The sequence below is a fragment of the Nicotiana tabacum genome, chromosome 7 (assembly GCF_000715075.1).
Source record: "Nicotiana tabacum cultivar K326 chromosome 7, ASM71507v2, whole genome shotgun sequence".
NCBI lineage: Eukaryota > Viridiplantae > Streptophyta > Magnoliopsida > Solanales > Solanaceae > Nicotiana > Nicotiana tabacum.
Window position 1 is genome coordinate 141053416 of NC_134086.1, and position 20504 is coordinate 141073919.

Sequence of the window (20504 nt, forward strand, 5' to 3'; positions counted from 1 at the left end):
CTGGCCCACACGTTAGACACCCTTACCATAGATTAGAGTCATAGACTCACATGGAGAAACCTAGAAAAAAACTTCCTTCTTAATGTAAACCTTAAAAAGGTATGAATGACCCTTTAATACAATGGAAAAATTTACAATTCACACGCCTGGTAACACCATGCAAGAAGTAGCATAAGTTGAAGAAAAGTCTAACAAGATGCAGTAATCTTCACAAAGACAGAAGTAAAATTTAACAAAAACTTGAGCGTGTATACTCTTTCTATTGATGGAAATTGGTATTACATAGGGTATATAACCTGTATAGTACGTTTTAATGTACAATTAATCTGCATGAATAGGAAAGAATGGACCTGAATACTAACTATACTCTATCCTTCGGATAACAAACAAACAAAAAAATCCGGTAACAAGGAGGAAATCTCCAAAGTAACCAAAAGAAACACAAAACCTTTTTTTTTACAAACAGAAGTGATGGAGAAGAGCCAGAAGGGCACAGAAGAAAAGCTCAATCATCTTCGCGGAGGATCAACAATTGGATTCATTTCTATTTCTCCAGTCCAAGAGTCTCCTAAGTTTCTGAACTTCTCTCCTTCCCTTGCAATTTGAATATCACGAGGTCTAACATGCTGAATGAAAGCTTTGACGATAAAACGAGGAGCAAGTGCAGCTACTGTTATGCCAAGCAAGCACAACCAGAATTTAGCTTCACCGGCTGCATGGAAAATGGCCCTGCAAAAATGATTTTACATGTAAATCAGTCTCTACTTCTCTGACTTGATAAGTTGGTCAGCATAAATCAAGAGAATCCTAAAAGTTTCCTACTTGAACTGGAAAGATGTGAAGAATATTTGAGACCAGCAGAGTGATCTTACCAGTATCCAGGTAGAAATGTCAGAGTGTCGATGACCATGACACAAATGAAAGTGGCTATTATAGAACCCCAAATTGCAGCATGAGTAATCCAAGACCAACGGATCACATCCATTGCTAAATGTATATTGACCAAAATAACAACAGCAAGTGTCCATAGGTCACCAATGCTTGAGATATCAACATCACTTTCCCAGTATGCTAGAAGAGGTACAAAGAAGGCCACTACACTTTGCCATAAGGTGTCAATCATGGTTACCCAAAATAATTTCTTATTATAGCTCTCTTGCCTTTGTCCAGCACCGTAGAGTTGCGGATACTTCATAAGAGTTACTCTACTTAGATCCTTATCAAGAATCCCAACAACTATTGTAGGCAACGCAGTATAAATTATGGAGAATAACATGCTGCTCCAGTCAGTTATGGCAGTGGTCAAAGTGAAAGCTGTAAAAAGTGCATACCTGAGTACAATAATTAAAGAAAAGGTCAGCTGGTGCTCGCAGGAAAATTCACAGAAATTATTTCACAAATGCATGCTTAGGTTTTCTCCATTATGGACCACTAACAATCTACATGCAACTTTAGTCAGACATTTCAAACAATCTGGCTAATGCCCCTGCATATATTACACATTTACAACTTAACTCTTCATCACTATTTTCCAACTCGATTGTCACCAGCCATTAAGTGAATATTTTAAGCTATGTTTCTTTTTTAAACTTGGAAAGGTTCAGTGCTAATGCCTAAGCATATATTCCTCAATTCCTAGAAATAGTGAGAAACATAAGAGAGATTGATTACTTTTATGGAATACAAAATCCAGAATTGTACCCTTGCTACAAGTACACTTACCAGAACAAGACAAAAACAAAGATAGCATTTCTGTAGAAGTTGTATAATATCATGTAGCCCATTCGTTGATAATTCCAATGTCCATGAACCAACAGAAGAGGGACCAAGAATCTGAATTGGCCCATTGCAAAATCTGATGCCATCACAGCTTGACGTCCCTCTTGGCCACTTATACCAATGCCCACATCAGCCATTTGGATCATTGACACATCATTTGCACCTGTAACCATAACCATGAATTTTAGATCAGTATTGCTTTAGACTGTACAGCTCTTAGTGCCCGTCAAAAAGAGTAATAACACTTACCATCCCCAATTGCGAGTGTCATGTCATCTGTGTGGTTCTTTATGAGAGCAACAATTCCAGCCTTCTGTAATGGGGCCACCCGACAACAGAGTACAACAGAACAATAACTGGCCAACTGGAATAGCTGCATTCAAACAATAAACAGTTTTAAACAAAGAGCATATGCAAATCAACCAGTGTACTTATGTAATGTATATTAGATACAGAGAGAGAGAGAGATTAAGATGTACAAGCATTACCAGTTCTTCAAGTTCGCTGTCAAGGACATAAACAAGGCTTGTCCCATCAATGATTAAACCAATTGGACTTGCTCCAGCTTCAGTATTTTCCTCCTCATTATGTGACATCAGAGTTGCACACCTAGTCAGGGAAGCTTCCAAAGACCTTTTACATGACTCCCTAGATTTGTTATTTATCACAATCTGAGTCATATTGCTCGTTAAAAGTTTCGAGGAATAGCCAATTGATATTGCAGTTTCTTGCTTGTCCCCAGTCAAAACCCAAACTTTAATGCCTGCCACTCTTAAGGACTCAATTGCTTCTGGAACACCTTTCTGCAATTTATCTTCAATACCAGAGGCACCTAAGATGGTGAGGTTCTTTTCCACGTTGCCAGCTATTTTCCGAAGTAAAGCTGCCCTACCAATCACAGCAGTGTTTGCTGCCTCGTAAGAAGACTGCCATTCCTCGAATTCAGAAGCACTCATTTCTCTCATTCCAATTACAAGGGTTCTGAGACCCATTGAAGAATAAGAGTGTAGATGCAGTTCTGTTGCTCGTACTACATTCGAGTTAAATGATTTATCAATGACACCAAACATGGATGTATCAGCACCTTTTACAAACACTTTAACTGTGTTGTCGGGGCAGCCTAGTATTACTGACATCCTCTTCCGATCACTGTCAAATTCATGTAAGCCCAGTACATTGAACCTGCAACCATGAAAGGGGGATTAGACTGTGTTGTAGGTAACTAAAACAACATAGCATCAGGAACAGTAAGATATGAGAGTTATATCATAGATCTGCTCGTGCTAGAGACTTCTTTCCAATATCTAAAGGTTCAAATTTCCATCAGTAAAATGAAAAGAAAGCTGACCAATACACAGCTAAAATGGAAGAAGATAGAATTGCGACTGCAGGACTGTGTGCACTCACAAGTTTATACTGAGTATGATAATCATATATGCTATTGACTAGCTATTTTACGAACTTAAAGCTTCAAACATCCACAATATCGATTGAATTTCCTAGTAATCAGTAATGCTAGTTGCTGAGCATTTAAAGTAACGCATGCCAAACTACCATAGCAAGATAGTACTTGTACCTCCAGTAGGAAGAGAGAAATACAAGAGTTGAGGAATGGAAAAAAACTCAGCTTAAAATTACCTTTGTCTTTCTCCTTGAACATCTATTACTATATGGCCTGATGTTCTCTCAATGAGCATAAACCCATAAGCAGCAGCAGCATAAACCAATGCCTGCTCATCCGGAGACTCCCCTTGGTAATCCACCAACTTCACAGCCGGATCAGATGTCCCCACATTAAGAGGGACGATAGTGTTGCAAGCAGCTAATGCAAGGAAAAAATCATGAACATGTTTCCCTTCATCTGAATGCTTCCCACTTTTTGATATATTCGAAAGCACTGGATCAACCTTCACCTGCATTTTGGGCCTTAAAACCTGACCATCCACTAACCAAATAAAGAAAGAAAATATAAGTTTCACTGAGTTATAAAGCACTCTCAAAAAGTAAAGGTTTTTTTTCTTTGTCTAGAAGGGGAGGGAAGGGGGGGGGGTGTAGAAGATGACGGAAAGTTGCAGCACCTTGAGCAGAGTACCCAGCTGGTTCTTCTTGAGAATCTGATTTACCACTGCCATAATCTACCCCCCAAATGCTTGCACATTGGAATTCCATCTTGTTCTCAGTTAAGGTACCGGTTTTGTCAGAGAAAACATATTTTATTTGGCCCAGATCCTCATTTATGTTAAGAGCCCTGCACTGGAATCTTGAGTTTGAGGCTTCATCAAACATTCGATTATCTTGGATCATAAAGTAAGCCTGACCAACACGAACAAGCTCCATAGATATGTACAGTGATATAGGGATCATAATCTGGTAGACGATAACTGACATCAGAAAAGTAAACACTATTTCCAGTCCCCAGCCATAATAATTGTAGTCTTCAACTTTGTCTTCTGAGAAGTCCAATTTCCTGTAAAACTGGATGCTATTCAACTCATCCTTGTGGCGCCTCAACCAAACACCGGCACAAATGGAGACAAGAGTACATAATGCAACAAGGAAGAAAGAGAGGATAATGATCTCCCTGTTCATGCGGGTCTCAAGACGGCTCCTTTTTGATGGAGCCCCAGAGTTGTTGAGCATAGCTTTAGTTTCCCTTCCAGCATAAACTGCAACTCCAATAGCCCAACTAGTGTTCTTAAGCTCACAGCCACGGAGGATTATATTTGAAGGTCCAAGAGAAACACGCTTCCCGTCTATTTCCATATTAGCATGAAAACCGTAAATGTTCCTATTTGGTTTCTCACATTTGATCACCCCACTAATTCTCTCCCTTTCCGGCATCTTCATTTGCGTCTCCTGCTTTGCATATCGCGTCTTCAGATTTGATTCACCGTCTAAATTAATAGTCTGGATATAGGCGACCCCAGTGGTGTCACTTGTCGAGAGCAATACCATATCACAAGGAATGGTACCACTTGATGAAATTTTGATGATTTCACCCACTCTTATGTCTTTCCATTTTTTCTCTTGAAACTGACCATCCATCAACACCAATGCCAACCGGTTATTTTCAATACGGTCGGAGCGGTGACGCCTATAATCCTCATAGGCATCCTTAACTGCTGTAACTAATAGCACAAAAGCCAATGGAAGAATCGAAGCTCCTCGGCCAAAGACAGCCAACATAGGAAGCTGATTAAGAATAGCAATCACCAGAAAGTAGATATATGCAACTCTATGGAACTGCTCAAACAGGTTTCGAGGCAAGAATGTCAGAATAGAGTATTTCGCAGTCCTAATAGAATTCCCTGAAAATTCAAACTTGTCATTGGTCTTTTCAGGATCATTTAAATAAATAACTCTAGAATCCTCATCACTAATCTCTTTTTGAGACGTTCCATACCCCTCGGAGTCAGCACCCCGTGACCCATATCTCACGGCTTTTGATCCTAAATCACCAAAATTTACCTCCCGGACAGAGCCCCCAACAGAGGCCTTTGACCTATTGGACGAAACACTCCTCAAAGAGGATGAGTTCATCATAATGGAATCAGCAACTGTAGAATTCTCCATATTATTAGTTGAATCCAGCACATAAGGCAATCTAAGGTTATGAAGGGCAGATGGTTTGAACAGATCAGCAGCAGCAACAACAACAACAACAGGTGTATAAGGAATCTCTTCAATTCTTGGGGAAGGAATTAACAGAGGCTGCTGTTGAGAGACTATGATCTCAAGATCACAGACCCCTCCAGCAAAAAATCACTCCAAAAATTTCAAAAACTCAAGCGACTGTGAATTGCCAAATCCAATTTAAACCAAAATCACCACAAAACTACCAAATTCAATCCAAGCCCAGATGCTGATCTTAGCAGCTCAACAACAAACTACAAAATAATCAAACCCCAGAACAACAACACCACAAAAATTTTATGTCTAGAATCTTACAGTATTCTACAACTAAAGTCAACTATCAAGAGACACTTCAAAAACCAACAAAAAAATACAATCTTTACAGCAAAAAGAATATATCTGAATAAAAATACAAAAGGGGTCTTCAGCTATAGATGTAAATCAGAACAACTTACTTGAATATTATGTGTAATAGAGGAATATAGAGAAGAAATGAAGCTGAGACTCTTTTGTTTATGTGAGGTGGAATGAGAATAATAATTTGTGAAATTGGTATATAAGTGAAGAAGAAATTCAAAGGTCAAAGGCATTGTAGAAGCTGTTCTTGTTTGAAAAAATGGGGAGCGAAAAGAAGAGAGGGGGGTGTAGGGTAGTGGGGGGTGTAGGGTGGTTGGGGGGGTGGGGCGAAATTTACAAGAAACTGGGAGGAGTCGTTAATGGTAGGCGACAAATAGGAAAATCAAGAAAAAGGAATAGAAAATTAAGAGGGAAATGGTTATAAAAGTGTAGTAGGCTATTTTGTTTTTATTGAAGTTCTAGAAGGAAGGCTGCTGCTGAAAGAACATTTTCTACAGGTGTTTATACAGTGAACAAAAGTGTCTCTGATCCTATATTAACATGATTGATTAAACGAGATTATTTGCTTGAATTTTTTTTTTAAAAAAAAAAAAAAAAGAGGAAAAGAATTTTTCTGAAATGTTGTAAAAATATTTTCCAAATAAAGTTTCTGTTTAAGTTTTTCCCAAGAAGTTCTTTAAAGAAGTGGTTTGGTAGTGTTATTCAAAAGAAAAGTTTTTTTTATCATTAATAAAATACGTCATTGATCCTCAAAAGAAATCCTATTATAACTATCCAAACAACTTCTTTTCCCAATTTTTTTATTTCAAATGTACTTTTTCTAAAAGTTGGCCAATAAAACACTGCAAAGCAAAATTATTATTAAAAATGATGATATAATATTTTCTTATTTCCCGGCTTACGCTAGGAAAGAAGCAAGTGGATGGGACTAAATTGTGGATCAACGCATCTCATGATTATTATAATTACTAGTATTAGTACCCGTGCGATGCGCGGACACAAATCATGTCGTGTTGTGATTTTGATTATTTGAATTATGTATAAATAACTTTAAAATATAAACCTTCCAGATAAAATTTATTAATAATCATTAGATATTAATTAAGAAGCAAGTCATGAAACCATTTCGCAAATCTCATATAGTGGATAACCTGTTTTCTTTTTCTATATTTATATAATCCAATAGGTTAATTTTAGTACTTGAATTTCGTTTCGTTATCAATATTAAAAATTACTAACTATGTCATGTGGTGATTTGTCTCGTTTGAACATATTAAATTATATTATTTTAATAAAATTTTCAGTATTAGTTTATTTTTTATCTCAAGCTTTAATAAGTCTTATTCTTTTAAATTTTACACAATTTTTTTGTTCTTTGCTTATAATTATTATATTATTTATTATTTAATATTATTATACTTTCATGTGATTTTTTCGGCTTACTAATTGACTTTATATTTTGCTTATTATCCTTTTAATAATTATAATATATTTTTTATTCTTGAAATTTAATATATTTTACGCTTTTATCCTCTTACTCAAATCTATTTTACTATTTAAATCTATCAATAATATTTTTGAAAATAATTCAATTATTTACTTTATTTTATTTTAAATTAATTTAAAGTATAAATATTCTCACATTGTATCTATTTTTTTCTTTATACAGTCTCTTCCCTATTAAGAAATTTTTAATTAGTATTTTACCCGTAATCAAAATAATATCATATTTGACTTTAAGTTGTAACTTTGATTAGTATAAAATATTAATATATAAGTTCTTTGATTATTATAAGAGTATTAATCATAAAAGTTAATTTTATTTCTACCACTCTTATTTTAGTATTAATATATTAATCTATTTCTACCACTCTTATTTTAGTATTAATCATAAAAGTTAATTTCTTATTTGTTTGAACACATTATATCTGATGATAATGTTTTCATTGTCATTTTATTTCTCTATGTACTATTTCTAAAAATAATAAAATTATGAAATGAAAGAAAAGAAAACAGATCAAGTGGTTAGTGAATAATTATATTTGGAAAGCTATCAAAATTTATTTACTATAAGAATGTGAGTCAATTTTAATTGATTTCTACCATAAATTAAATTTGATCAAATCTAATTTGTTTTAATCGTTATTAAATTTGTCTAAAAATCTATTTAGATTATGTCTTAAAAATGTTAAGTGACATTTTTTGAATATGCCCCTTGGCTTAATGTCATGCCTCACTACCTTCCTTTTAATATAATATATATAGAAGATACAAATATTTAAGTTTTTTCTTATCTTATAAATAATTGTATACTTTATGTAAGATCTTATTTTACTGCTTGAATATTTTAATTTTTGAAGTCAATAAATCTTTAATAGCATAAGTAAATTTTAGTTTTATTTTATATTTTAACTTACTTCAAAGTATAAATAGTCATAGGTTATCTCAATTTACGTTTTTATATATTTTTTATTTTTTCCAATTATAGTTTTTTAATTAATAAAGTATAGTAAGAGCATTAACCAGAATCTAATAGTAATGGCTTATTAAGAAAGAATTTAACAGAGCTGCCTCATGAGAAATTGTTATTAGTAGATTTATTTATATCATATTATGTCCGTTTGATTTAAATCTAAGATTATATTTCTCTAAGGTTTCCTCGGGCTTGCTTCTTAAAACAAAACTAGTATTAGTACCCGCGCGATGTGCGGACACAAAACATGTTAAACTGTGATGTTGGTTATTTGAATCATGTGCAAATAACCTTAAAATATAAACCTCTCAGATAAAATTATATAACATTAGATATTAATTATGAAGTAGGATATGAAATTATTGTTCAAATCTCGTAGTGCACAACCTATTTTGTTTTTTATTTGTAGCAACCTAACTACTTGATTTTAGTACTTGCACTTCGTTTTGCTGTCAGTATCAAAGAATACTAAACATATCATGTTGCGATCTGTCTTGTTTGAGCACATTAGATCATATTATTTTAACAAACTTCTTACTATCACTTTGTTTTTATCTAAAAGTTAAATATGTCTTATTCATCACATTATTTTTATGCAAATTCTTTTTTTTTATTTTTTCTTATAGTTATTGTATTATTTATTATTTAAAATATTTTACTATCATATGATTTTTTATTATCTTAATTAATATCTTTCTTATTATTCTTTTAATAGTCTTTAATAACTATAAATATTTTATTCTTGAAATTTGGTATATTTTTCAATTTTTTTAATCATTTAAACTTATTGTAATATTTTTAAATATAATTAAATTTTTTAATTTATTTATTTTTAAATTAATTTAATGTATAAGTATCCTCACACTATCTCTATTGTTTTACTACATTCTCTTCCCTACTATAAATTTTAATTATTTTTATATTAATTTTTTACCTTTAACCAGAATAATATCATATTTTATTTTAAATTGTAAAATTGAATTAGTCTAAAATATTAATACATATATTTGATGATTATATTACAAATATATTGAGTTCTCTTATAACTATTTTTGTATTAGATGCAGTTATTTTTTTTAACTTTAAGATACAAATTTAATTTTTAATTTTCATTAGTAAAATTACCTATATTAGAAAGTTATTTATATTATTAAAATTTTATTTTAATCATAGAAAAATAATTTCTTAATTGTTTGAACATATTATATATATGTAGTAATATGTTTATTGTCATTTTATTTCTTTACATAATATTTTAAAAAATAAAAACTTATGAAATAAAAAAAATCTCATCTCAAATTCAAATAATTCTTATCATTCTATTTTCTAAATTGGACTGCATTTTTAAAATATTATACTATATATTCAAACTTAAACTAACTGCACTCAATTCAGATATTAATCATAGAAAAATATTTTCTTTGTTGTTTGAACACATTATATGTTAATGTTGTAGTAATATTTTCATTATCATTTTATTTCTTACGTAAATTTTCTTTCTTTTTTAGATTTAATACAAATTTAATCTTTAATTCTTATTAGTAAAATTACCTATATTAGAAATTTATTTTCTATTTTAATATTTTTTTCATAAATAAGACTTCAATTTCGTGATATTATCCAGGACATTCTAATCGTAGTTTTAACAAATTTCTAATTTCAAATTCAAATAGCCTTTCCCTTTAATTTCTAATAATATTTTTTTAATAATTTTGCTAATTTTTAATCTATTATATAGTCTTATTACGTTTTATGTGGCTTTTCATTAACTTATAATTTTTTTAATATCATTATAATCTACTATTCTTTAATATAATATAGATAAATATATAATTTCTAATCATAAAATAAATATTTATTTTGTTTTAAAAATATTGCTCGAAAATTTTAAATTATTTAAATTTTAATAAGATTTTAAGCATTGTATTAATTTATTTTATTTTTTAAACTTATGATTTATAAATATATCATATTATCTCTAATTTATTTCTATTATTCAATATTTTTAGTTTTTGATTTTATCCATTAGACTTGAGTTACGTGGACTTATCCATATTATGAATTTTCTTATCATAATATAAAAAACTTTCCCATCTCAAATTTAAATAAGTTTTACCCTTCTTCTCTATGATAAAAAATCTGAATTTTTATTTTTTCTCTATTTATTATTTATTTTTGATATTATATTATTAAATACCTAATATTATTACATTGTCATGTGGATTTTTATTAGCTTGTTTGAATTTAATATTTATTTCTACTACATTCATTCTAATATAATATAGATAAAAATTAAAAAACTTTCTCAAATTCAAATAAGTTTTATTATTCTATTTTCTATATTTGACTACATTTTTAAAGAATTATGTTATACTTTCAAACTTAAACTTACTGTACTCAATTCAAATATTAATAAAAAAATATTTTCTTAATTGTTTGAACACATTATATCTGAATGTTGTAGTAATATTTACGTATAAAATATTCGTTTGCCCGATTTATCAATATTAATATGACTTTATTATTCTTATTTTTAAAATATTTTTTTACTGATTATTTAAGTTTTTTCTTACCTTATAAATAATTTATATACTTTATTTAAGATCTTATTTTGCTGCTTGAATTTATTTAATTTTTAAACTCAATATATCTTTAATAACTTAAGAAAATTTTAATTTTATTTTATATTTTAACTTACTCTTATGTATAAATAGTCGTAGGTTATCTCAATTACGTCTTTCTATATTTTTTTATATTTTTTTCGATAAGAATTTTTAATTAATTTTTACCTCCAATATCTCTAGCTAATAAAAAAAAATAATCTATGGGTGAATCAATATAGATATAAATATACTTATAAATATAAATTTAAATGTAGATATATAGATTAAATTTGTCTAAGATCTATTTAGATTAAGTATAAGATTCATTAACTACTTCCATTAATTATGTTTCCATTTATGATTCAAATTTTTAATGTTGTCTTTAAATTGCCAAGTGGCTTCTTTTTAGCTTGCCACTTGGCTTAACCACATGCTTCACTACTCTCCTTTTAATATAATATAGATCTACTCCGTCCGTTTAATATAATATAGATAAAAATTTAAAAACTTTCTCAAATTCAAATAAGTTTTATTATTCTATTTTATATATTTGACTACATTTTTAAAGAATTATGTTATACTTTCAAACTTAAATTTACTGTATTCAATTCAAATATTAATAAAAAAATATTTTCTTAATTGTTTGAACACATTATATCTGAATGTTGTAGTAATATTTACGTATAAAATATTCGTTAGCCCGATTTATCAATATTAATATGACTTTATTATTCTTAATTTTAAAATATTTTTTTACTGATTATTTAAGTTTTTTCTTACCTTATAAATAATTTATATACTTTATTTAAGACCTTATTTTGCTGCTTGAATTTATTTAATTTTTAAACTCAATATATCTTTAATAACTTAAGAAAATTTTAATTTTATTTTATATTTTAACTTACTCTAATGTATAAATAGTCGTAGGTTATCTCAATTACGTCTTTCTATATTTTTTTATTTTTTTCGATTAGAATTTTTAATTAATTTTTACCTCCAATATCTCTAGCTAATAAAAAAATAATCTATGGGTGAATCAATATAGATATAAATATACTTATAAATATAAATTTAAATGTAGATATATAGATTAAATTTGTCTAAGATCTATTTAGATTAAGTATAAGATTCATTAACTACTTCCATTAATTATGTTTCCATTTATGATTCAAATTTTTAATGTTGTCTTTAAATTGCCAAGTGGCTTCTTTTTAGCTTGCCACTTGGCTTAACCACATGCTTCACTACTCTCCTTCTAATATAACTAGTAGTCGTACCCGCGCGATGCGCGGTAAATATTAAAAAAATATTAATTAAATGAAATTATGATCGGGTTTGTTTGATCCTATTAGACCTTATTGCTTTATTAAATTTAAATTGTCATCTTATTGTCTATACGATATACCCAATAATAAAATCTCTATTAACTTAAAGATACTTATATAGTCAGCGAATAACTTTTTTGTTCTATATTTTTCTTTATTACGTTATCCTTTGTTTAGTATTATTACATTGTTAATAGAAATTTTTATTAGTATATTACTTTGTTTACTCCAAACCCCAAAATGTGAGATATTACTGGGTATGTTGTTATTGTATATTACTTTGTTTACTATTTTTGTCTGCTCACTTTCTTTTTCTAATATAAGAGAAGATATATAATTAATTGTTGTTGAAATATTTTTTTTATTTTGAATTTTATTCTGTTATTCTTAATAATATTATCTAAATTTTAATGAATAAAATCTCTATTAAACTAAGGGACTTATACAGGCAACGAATAACTTTTTAATTTTTCTTTATTTTATCATCCAATATTTAGTATTATTACATTGTTAATAAATTTTTTTATTATCATATTATTTTATTTAATATTTTTCTCCGCTACTTTATTTTTGTAATATAATAGAAGATATATATTTTATTAATCTTGCAATAATTTTATTTTAAATTTTATTCTATTGTGCTCAATAATATTGTCTGAACTTTAATGAACAAATTTTCGATTAAATTAAAGGGACTTATGTAGTCATCGAATAACTTTTTTTATGTATTTATCTTTATTATATCACTCATGTTTGAGTAGTTAATATTAAAGCTAATTATTTTATTTTAAAATAATTTTAAAACTCCAACTTAAAACTACTCCCGCCAATTTGAACGGGTAGTTATTTTTATTATATATTTATATTTTTCGTTTTTTATTATAACTAATTATAAGATCTATATTTATTAATTCAAATAAAGTAACCAATATATATATTGTAGTTTTTTCATTTTTTATTATTTTCGTTTTTTTATAAATATTTAAATTCAAAAATAATAACTAATAATTAACTAAATATTTAAATTGTATTATATTTTTCTCAATAATATTTAATTTTAGTGAATAATTACACTTTTTATTTTGAAAAAGAAAAACGAAAATGATTTAACAAAATAAAATAAAGAAATTAACTAACCCAAACCAACCATCACCCATGTTTGAGTAGTTAATTCAGGTAGTTAATTTCTTTGTTAATTTTTAATAAATAATTGTTATTAGCTAATTGTGCCATATGTTTTTTATTGCTTTATTTTCATTTTTAATTTAAAATAAACTTAAAATTTTCAATGTTTTTAACTTCCACATTCCCAGCAGCCAGTTCTTCAGAAACAGAATAACTACGTTGAGAAGTTGTTTGACTAAACCTCTCAAGGTTAACTTCACGCCCACTTCCTAATCTGCATTAATCCAAATTTGTATTAGTTCTAAATGCTAAAAAATTATGTAGTACATATATAAATTTTATATTATATATAAAAAAACCTGGATATAAATTCAGCAACTTGTGGAAGATCAGGATTAATCCAAAGCTTCGAGGAATGCCAAGTATTACGCACAGAATATTTGTCTACATATAAAATTAATTTTAATTTAATAACACACACACAAATAGAATTCAAATCTAATATTACGATCCAAGTACCTTGAAATTTGTGAGCTTTTATTAGCTGCATAACCACTATGACACGTTGATTGGGTGATCCATCCAAGTGGGGCAAGATTTCATCTACAAATTCTCCCCAAAATGTTGTTGAAATATTGTTCCTCCTATATGTAAAATATACAAATTAATAATGACAAAAATAATAGTGATTGATTCTATAACTAATTCAATTTATGGTTGCAAGCATACTCACGATCCTCGAGCTCCAAGTTCATAAAGGTACTTGTTTTACCACCTTGGTTATACAATTCTACGTTACCATGACCAATAACTTCTCCTATGACATCTGCCACATTTAAATTTAAATAATAGTTATGAATAAGGTGATAAAACATTCAACAAAAAATAGCGAAAGATAAAACAATTACCGAAACAATGTAGAGAAGCTAAACCTAAGTAAAAATTGCTTAAATAAAGATTTGTAAGAAAAGACTATAGTAGTAAATTAATTTATAAGGATTTTTGGCAAAAATTTGAACGTATGATCTTGGAAGATACAAAATTTATATTTAATTAATTCTTTCTTAAAAAAGAATATCTACCATAGCTAAATGATACCTATATTAATGTATATTGTTCGCAAATAAGGTCAGATACAAAGCTTGTACTAAATGTAGAATTATTATTTCAACTTAACATTAATGTGTAAGGTACTTATTATTATCCTACCATAATTGAATTAGACACAAATTTAATTAAAGATACTTACAAAATATTTTTGTGATTTGGACGTCCAACAGGTTCTTAAAAGTGAACATTTTTTTGTTTAAATTTTAAAATATTTGGTTTTGATTATTTTATGAACTTTTTTAGTCTATTTTCTTTAATATAATATAGATGTAAGATACAAAATATTTATTTAATTAGGTCTTTCTTAAAAAGAATTCCTACCATAACTAAATTATACTTTCATTAAATATTTTTTCATTTATAATCCAAATTTTAATTAAAAATACTTACAAAATATTTTTGTGATTTGGACGTCCAACAGGTTCTCAAAAGAGAACATTTTTTGTTTAAATTTTAAAATATTTGGCTTTGATTATTTTATGAACTTTTTAGTCTATTTTCTTTAATATAAATTTTAAAATATTTGGCTTTAATTAAGTCTTTCTTAAAAAGAATTCCTACCATAACTAAATTATACTTCCATTAATTATGTTTCCATTTATGATTCAAATTTTTAATGTTGTCTTTAAATTGCCAAGTGACTTCTTTTTAGCTTGTCACTTGGCTTAACCACATGCTTCACTACTCTCCTTTTAATATAATATAGATATAGATTTGACACAAATAATACGCCTAGAAAGGGATTTGAAACTAATTCTACCGTTTCTAATTATATAAAATCTTTCTAGAGATGGATATGTTAAATTATGTCAAGAGAGATAGCTGTAGTTAACTGAAGAATTTGACACAAATAATTACGCCTATTAATTGCTATTTCTACTTATAATCTATGTCACTTTCATGCGTTAATGGCAATAATTTAATGCTTAAATCCTCTGAAATTTTCTTGTCCTTTCCGTTCCCTTTATCGTTCCTCCTTTTTTAGCTATTTAATTAAAATTACGGAAAAAGGTCAAATATACCCTTATACCTTCAGAAAAAGTTTAAATATACTCTTTGATACTTTGAGTCCATATATACCCCTATCGTTATACAATTGGTTCAAACATACCATTTTCAGTTAAGTTTGTACAAAGTGGACATCCAATCCTACGTGACACTAACATTTGATGAGGTGAATGTCATATGGCTTGCCACCTCAGTGCCCCTAATCCATTTTACCCCTCCCTTCTATTTTTTTCCACTACTAAAAATTTCTTTCCCTCCACCACCATTGCCACCGTTACCGCTACCGTAAAAACTATTGTTTTTCAAATTTTAGTCTTTTATATATGGACTAGGGGCACTAAGGTGGTATGTCATGTGACATCCACCTCATCAAATATTAATGTCACGTATGATTGGATGTCCACTTTGGACAAACTTAGTAGAAGAAGGACATGTTTGAATCAATAGTATTAAGACAGAGATATATTTGGACCCAAACTATAACGAATAGTATATTTAAACTTTTTTCTCATAGTACATGGATATTTTACCGTTAAAATTATATTGAGAAGTAGGTTTTGGTAGCCAAACTATTTGGTCCCTTAAAATTAAAGAGCATTAACCTCTCTTTTTCACTAGAAGAGAAATTAAATACGATTAGACTGCTTCCAGATTTTACACGTTATGAAAGTCGCTGTGGCAACTTTCATTTATTTCAGTAACGAAATATCAATGAATTCTAGATGTCTCATTTTGACTCTTCTTTTCCATCAATAGACCGTCAAAGAATTCAAAGTGTTTGTTTATTACTATTAACTACTTCGCGCGATTATAAAAAATAATAGTAGATTAAAATTAATTTTTTATAAATTTAATTGGGATGAAAGAGAAAAGAATACAAAGATTAAAATTTAATTTGGTCAAATAGGTCCAACTTGTTTAAATAGATGCAAAAGTTATTACATAGACATCCGTTGGTGCAATTTTCTAACTTCAAGTCTTGAAGCACCACCCATGTTACAAGATAGTGCAAGTGTGCCAACTTCCATAAATAGACTAACCTATATATGTAAAGCTGATTTGTGGTTCTTGTCAATTTAGCTCTTTTGTTTTTTTTTTTAAAAATGAAAAGAAGTATTGAAGAAAATTTGTGTTACTATTACTTTAGAAATAAATCTCTTAATCTGATATATATTTTGTATATACTTATTTAAGCTTGATTTGTTTAGATTTTTTTCTCCTATTATGAAGAAAATGAAGGATATGTGAAATAAAACTCCATCAAGGGTGTGTGATGGGATGATTGAGATCCTTTCACCCTAATCAAAACCCCCGCTTGAGCTCTTGGAATGAAACTTTTTTGGTAGGAGCATTTACGTCCCTTAGTGGGGTTACTTGGTGTGAATCGGAATTAAGGGGCCATCGACTATGGATATGAATATGATTAAATAAAATAAAAACGAATAAATAAATTTGTACCTGTCAGTGACAATCACAACAATTGGCAAGATTTAAAGGCTGAATTGCCCTCTTTCTGTATCCTCTTTGCTATTCGTAGATTTGAAACTTTGTTACCAAATAGGATGCTAATGGAACCCGTGAATGAATTATACACGGCATCTTATACCAGAATTCTCTAAAAGGCAAACATACCGCTAAAATTTTTTCAAGAGTAGAAATCTTGTAAAATTACCATTTATATGGTCATTGTTGATCGATGCAAGTGGGAGGGTGTCACTGAAATTGAAAGTAGGTTAGAGAGTTACAATAATTCCAGGTATATTTGAAACAGATGAGCAAAACTGTGACCAATAATTAATAAATTTACGCTCGAAAGTAATATGTCCTCGCACATATCCAATGCCTCTATCAGAAGCAAATGTAAATGCAATAAACTTCCTGCCGTCGTCTGTCTTCAAAAAAGCAGAGGGGCGACAACTGAAAGACTTTGAGAAAACATAATCCTCAATGAATCCTCCTTCCACCATTCCTAACATAAATTAGCTACTTTAGATAACAAAACACAACCAAATTAAAATAGAATTAAACTATCATGTAACTCACGAGTCACAAACTCGACATTTTTACTTGGATGTTGTATGAAGCATTTCGAAATATGAGAAAAATGGATTCAATTTAAGGGAAGAGATAGATAACTGATAGGTTAGAAGAGGAAAAGATTAGTAACAGAAAACTCACATTCATTGTATCATTACGATATATTAAGTTTTGTTGAACAATGTAAATAATTGATACATTTAAGCGGAAGAAAAAGAAAAGAAAAGAAGATGCCAAAAAATGGGGAAAAAGGAGGTAAAAGATAAATAACAATGCTGGTTTAGGAGAGGTGCCACCTCTCTATTTTAGTGCCCAACTTTATATAGTTATATAGATTCTTTCAAACCACACCATTTTCAGGACATTTTAATACTACATTTTATCCCCTAGATGGTTGTTATTGTGTTGTATTTGTATTATATTATTACTTAGTGTTTGTTTTGATTGTTACTAAGTTTTATTGTATCATATCGTTTCATTAAATCTAGGGTTATATAACGACGAAAAGTGTGATCACTTTATATAACGACTGATTTGGTGTGATCGCGTTATTACCTTATTTTTTCCTCTCATTTTGTCTTTCCTTATTATTAAATAATCTTATTTTATCATTTATCCAATCTTTTTATTAATAATTCTACCCCATATCCTATTTTTTCGTAATATTTTAAGTTTATTCTATATATTATTGGTGTGTGACATCATGAAATTACAGCAAACAATACAATTTATCCAAACATTATATTACAATATAATACAACATAATACGATATATTATAAAACGATACATAACAACTATAAAAACAAACTGTAAAGTTAAAAGAATTCTTACATATTTTTATTCTATGTGGCCCCTTATAACCTATGGACCTTGCATTTGACCACCCACACAGATTTTTTTTCTGTTTCATTTAAGCTGGGACGGACGATAATAATCTAATGAAAGTTGATCTTGGTAAATTTAGCCTAGGAATTGATGAACTTACATCCTAATTATAACTAATTAACTAAACCTATTTGCGGGTGCCAGTCTAGTTTAACTTAAGTCACTCGTAGGGGTGTACATGGACCGGGTTGGTTCGATTTTTATCAAAACCAAACCAAACCAATTATATCGGTTGTTTTGTCGGGTTTTTCGGATTTTTTTGTTACATGTATATTATTTCAATCTTACTGTATTAAAATTATAGATAAAGTTTTAATAAGTGAATATATGTTTAGTAAATATGGAAAAAATTGACAAACATATGATCTATTAAAATATTCTAATGGGAGAATTTTTTAGTAACACATGATAGTTATTTTCTTAGTCGTCTAACAATAATTTTTCGTTAATTTACGCTTTCAAGGTTAATACATGAGGGGATCCCAAATATTTCTATATTTTCTAAAGAAAAATCACTATAAAGTCTTAAAAATATAAATAAAATTTATATATTTATATGTCGGTTTGGTTCGGATTTTTTTACTCAATACCAAACCAAGTCAAACCAAACCTAGTCGGGTTTTTTAATCGGTTTGGTTTGATTTTTCGGTTTGGTGCGGTTTTCCGGTTCGGTTTGAACACCCCTAGTCACTCGGTGGATCAACACATTAAACGACGGTGACGATATTCAAGTTTTGAATCGTGACATAGTCACATAGACAATGATTAATTGATGGTAGTCCTAATTTGATAACTAAATATAATTTAGAAAACTTATTCGCAAATATAATACTTAATTATTATCCAAAGACATTAAATAATTTCAGTTCAACGTGAGAAAAATATATATCAAGTCGTCTTTAGACAGGAAGAATCTTCTTGTAGACTACCATATACATATTTTATGGTAGAATTAGTCCTCCAATCGGCCAATCACCTAATTCGATTTTCCTCCTTTTTTCGCCTCTTATTTCTTGGGGGAATTGGCGTGTTGAATTCGAAATGATAGAATATAATAATTCAATTTTGTAAAGCTGGAAGCCTGGAATGATTATTCAATAGCCTCGTGCCAATGTTTTCTAAATTGAAACTCTTTTTGGTTGCGTATTTTCTTAATAATAATAATAATTTTTTTTTAAAAAAAAAAAAAAATTCTTCATCATGGACATTTGTATTTTCCCTTCACATTAACATACCATAATTAATTTTTAGTAATTTGGATTTTGGCCCCACTAAAAGGGAATCGAAGACACTAATTGCCTAAAATGGATGTGATTGGCATGATCCATGATAATCTGAATGTGCCGGCATGGAAAGAAAATGAGAAGGCGCTATAACGCGGCCAAATAAGAAAGAAACAAGACGAATTTATTTTCACGTGTAGTCCTCGAGGTTTCTACTAATAACAGGAAATGTCCCGCAAAATTACGGACAACTCCTTCTACAATTTTATGTTGACCAAAGGCCGTTTATCGAATTAGCTTCACTAGGGGTGTTCATGGTTCGGTTTGGATCGATTTTTTCCTAAAAAGAAACCAAATCAAGTAAGTCGGTTTTTCAAATATTTGAACCAAACCAATTAAGTCGGTTTTTTCTTGATTCGGTTTATGTCGGTTTTTCGTTTTTTTCGGTTATTTGTCGGTTTTTTCTTAAATTAAGACATACACTACCAAACACACATTTTGGCGACCACATTTTCAACGTAACACTATCAAATCAATTGCCCTGTGAGAAATTTATTATTTACCAAGATATATTGATGATAATTGAAACAAATAGTGATGAATAATTTAAGGACTCAATTAAAAATATATTATTTTTAACATGAAATAGATTCTTACACTTAACAAAAGAAAACTACCAATTAAACTAGAATGTAAAGGTAAAGAACTGTACTAAAAGTGCAAACGATTAATATTTACTATAAAAAATTTAAAACTTTGTACAAAAGTATACATATATAGGTGTAATAATAAATTTAAAATAGCTACTCCTATATTCGGTTTGGTTCGGTTTTTTTTAATTAAAACCAAAACCAAACCAAGTTTGATCGGTTTTTAAATTTCAAAATCAAAACCAAACCAAACCAAACCATAAAGTATCGATTTTTTTGATCGGTTTGATTTGGT

The 20504-nt window shown here is 29.1% G+C and overlaps 1 protein-coding gene across 1 annotated transcript; it reads right to left on the reverse strand.

Moving 5' to 3' along the window:
• Positions 1 to 228: 228 nt before the first annotated feature.
• Positions 229 to 6018, reverse strand: LOC107760877 (phospholipid-transporting ATPase 1). Its single transcript, XM_075217747.1, has 7 exons — positions 3858 to 6018; positions 3418 to 3724; positions 2268 to 2961; positions 2029 to 2152; positions 1723 to 1942; positions 873 to 1331; positions 229 to 729 (listed from the first exon to the last, which is right to left on the reverse strand). Exons 1-7 carry the CDS (start codon positions 5350 to 5352, stop codon positions 510 to 512), a joined length of 3519 nt encoding a protein of 1172 aa, XP_075073848.1. The 5' UTR covers positions 5353 to 6018; the 3' UTR covers positions 229 to 509.
• Positions 6019 to 20504: the final 14486 nt, after the last annotated feature.

Bases quoted from the DNA above. Each gene is read 5' to 3' on its own strand.
- LOC107760877 (XM_075217747.1), bottom strand. From the start codon at position 5,352: ATGGAGAATTCTACAGTTGCTGATTCCATTATGATGAACTCATCCTCT. The intron at 1,943-2,028 runs GTAAGTGTTATT...TTATGGTTACAG, and splicing joins GACACTCGCAATTGGGGATG to GTGCAAATGATGTGTCAATG. The intron at 730-872 runs GTAAGATCACTC...TCATTTTTGCAG, and splicing joins ACATTTCTACCTGGATACTG to GGCCATTTTCCATGCAGCCG.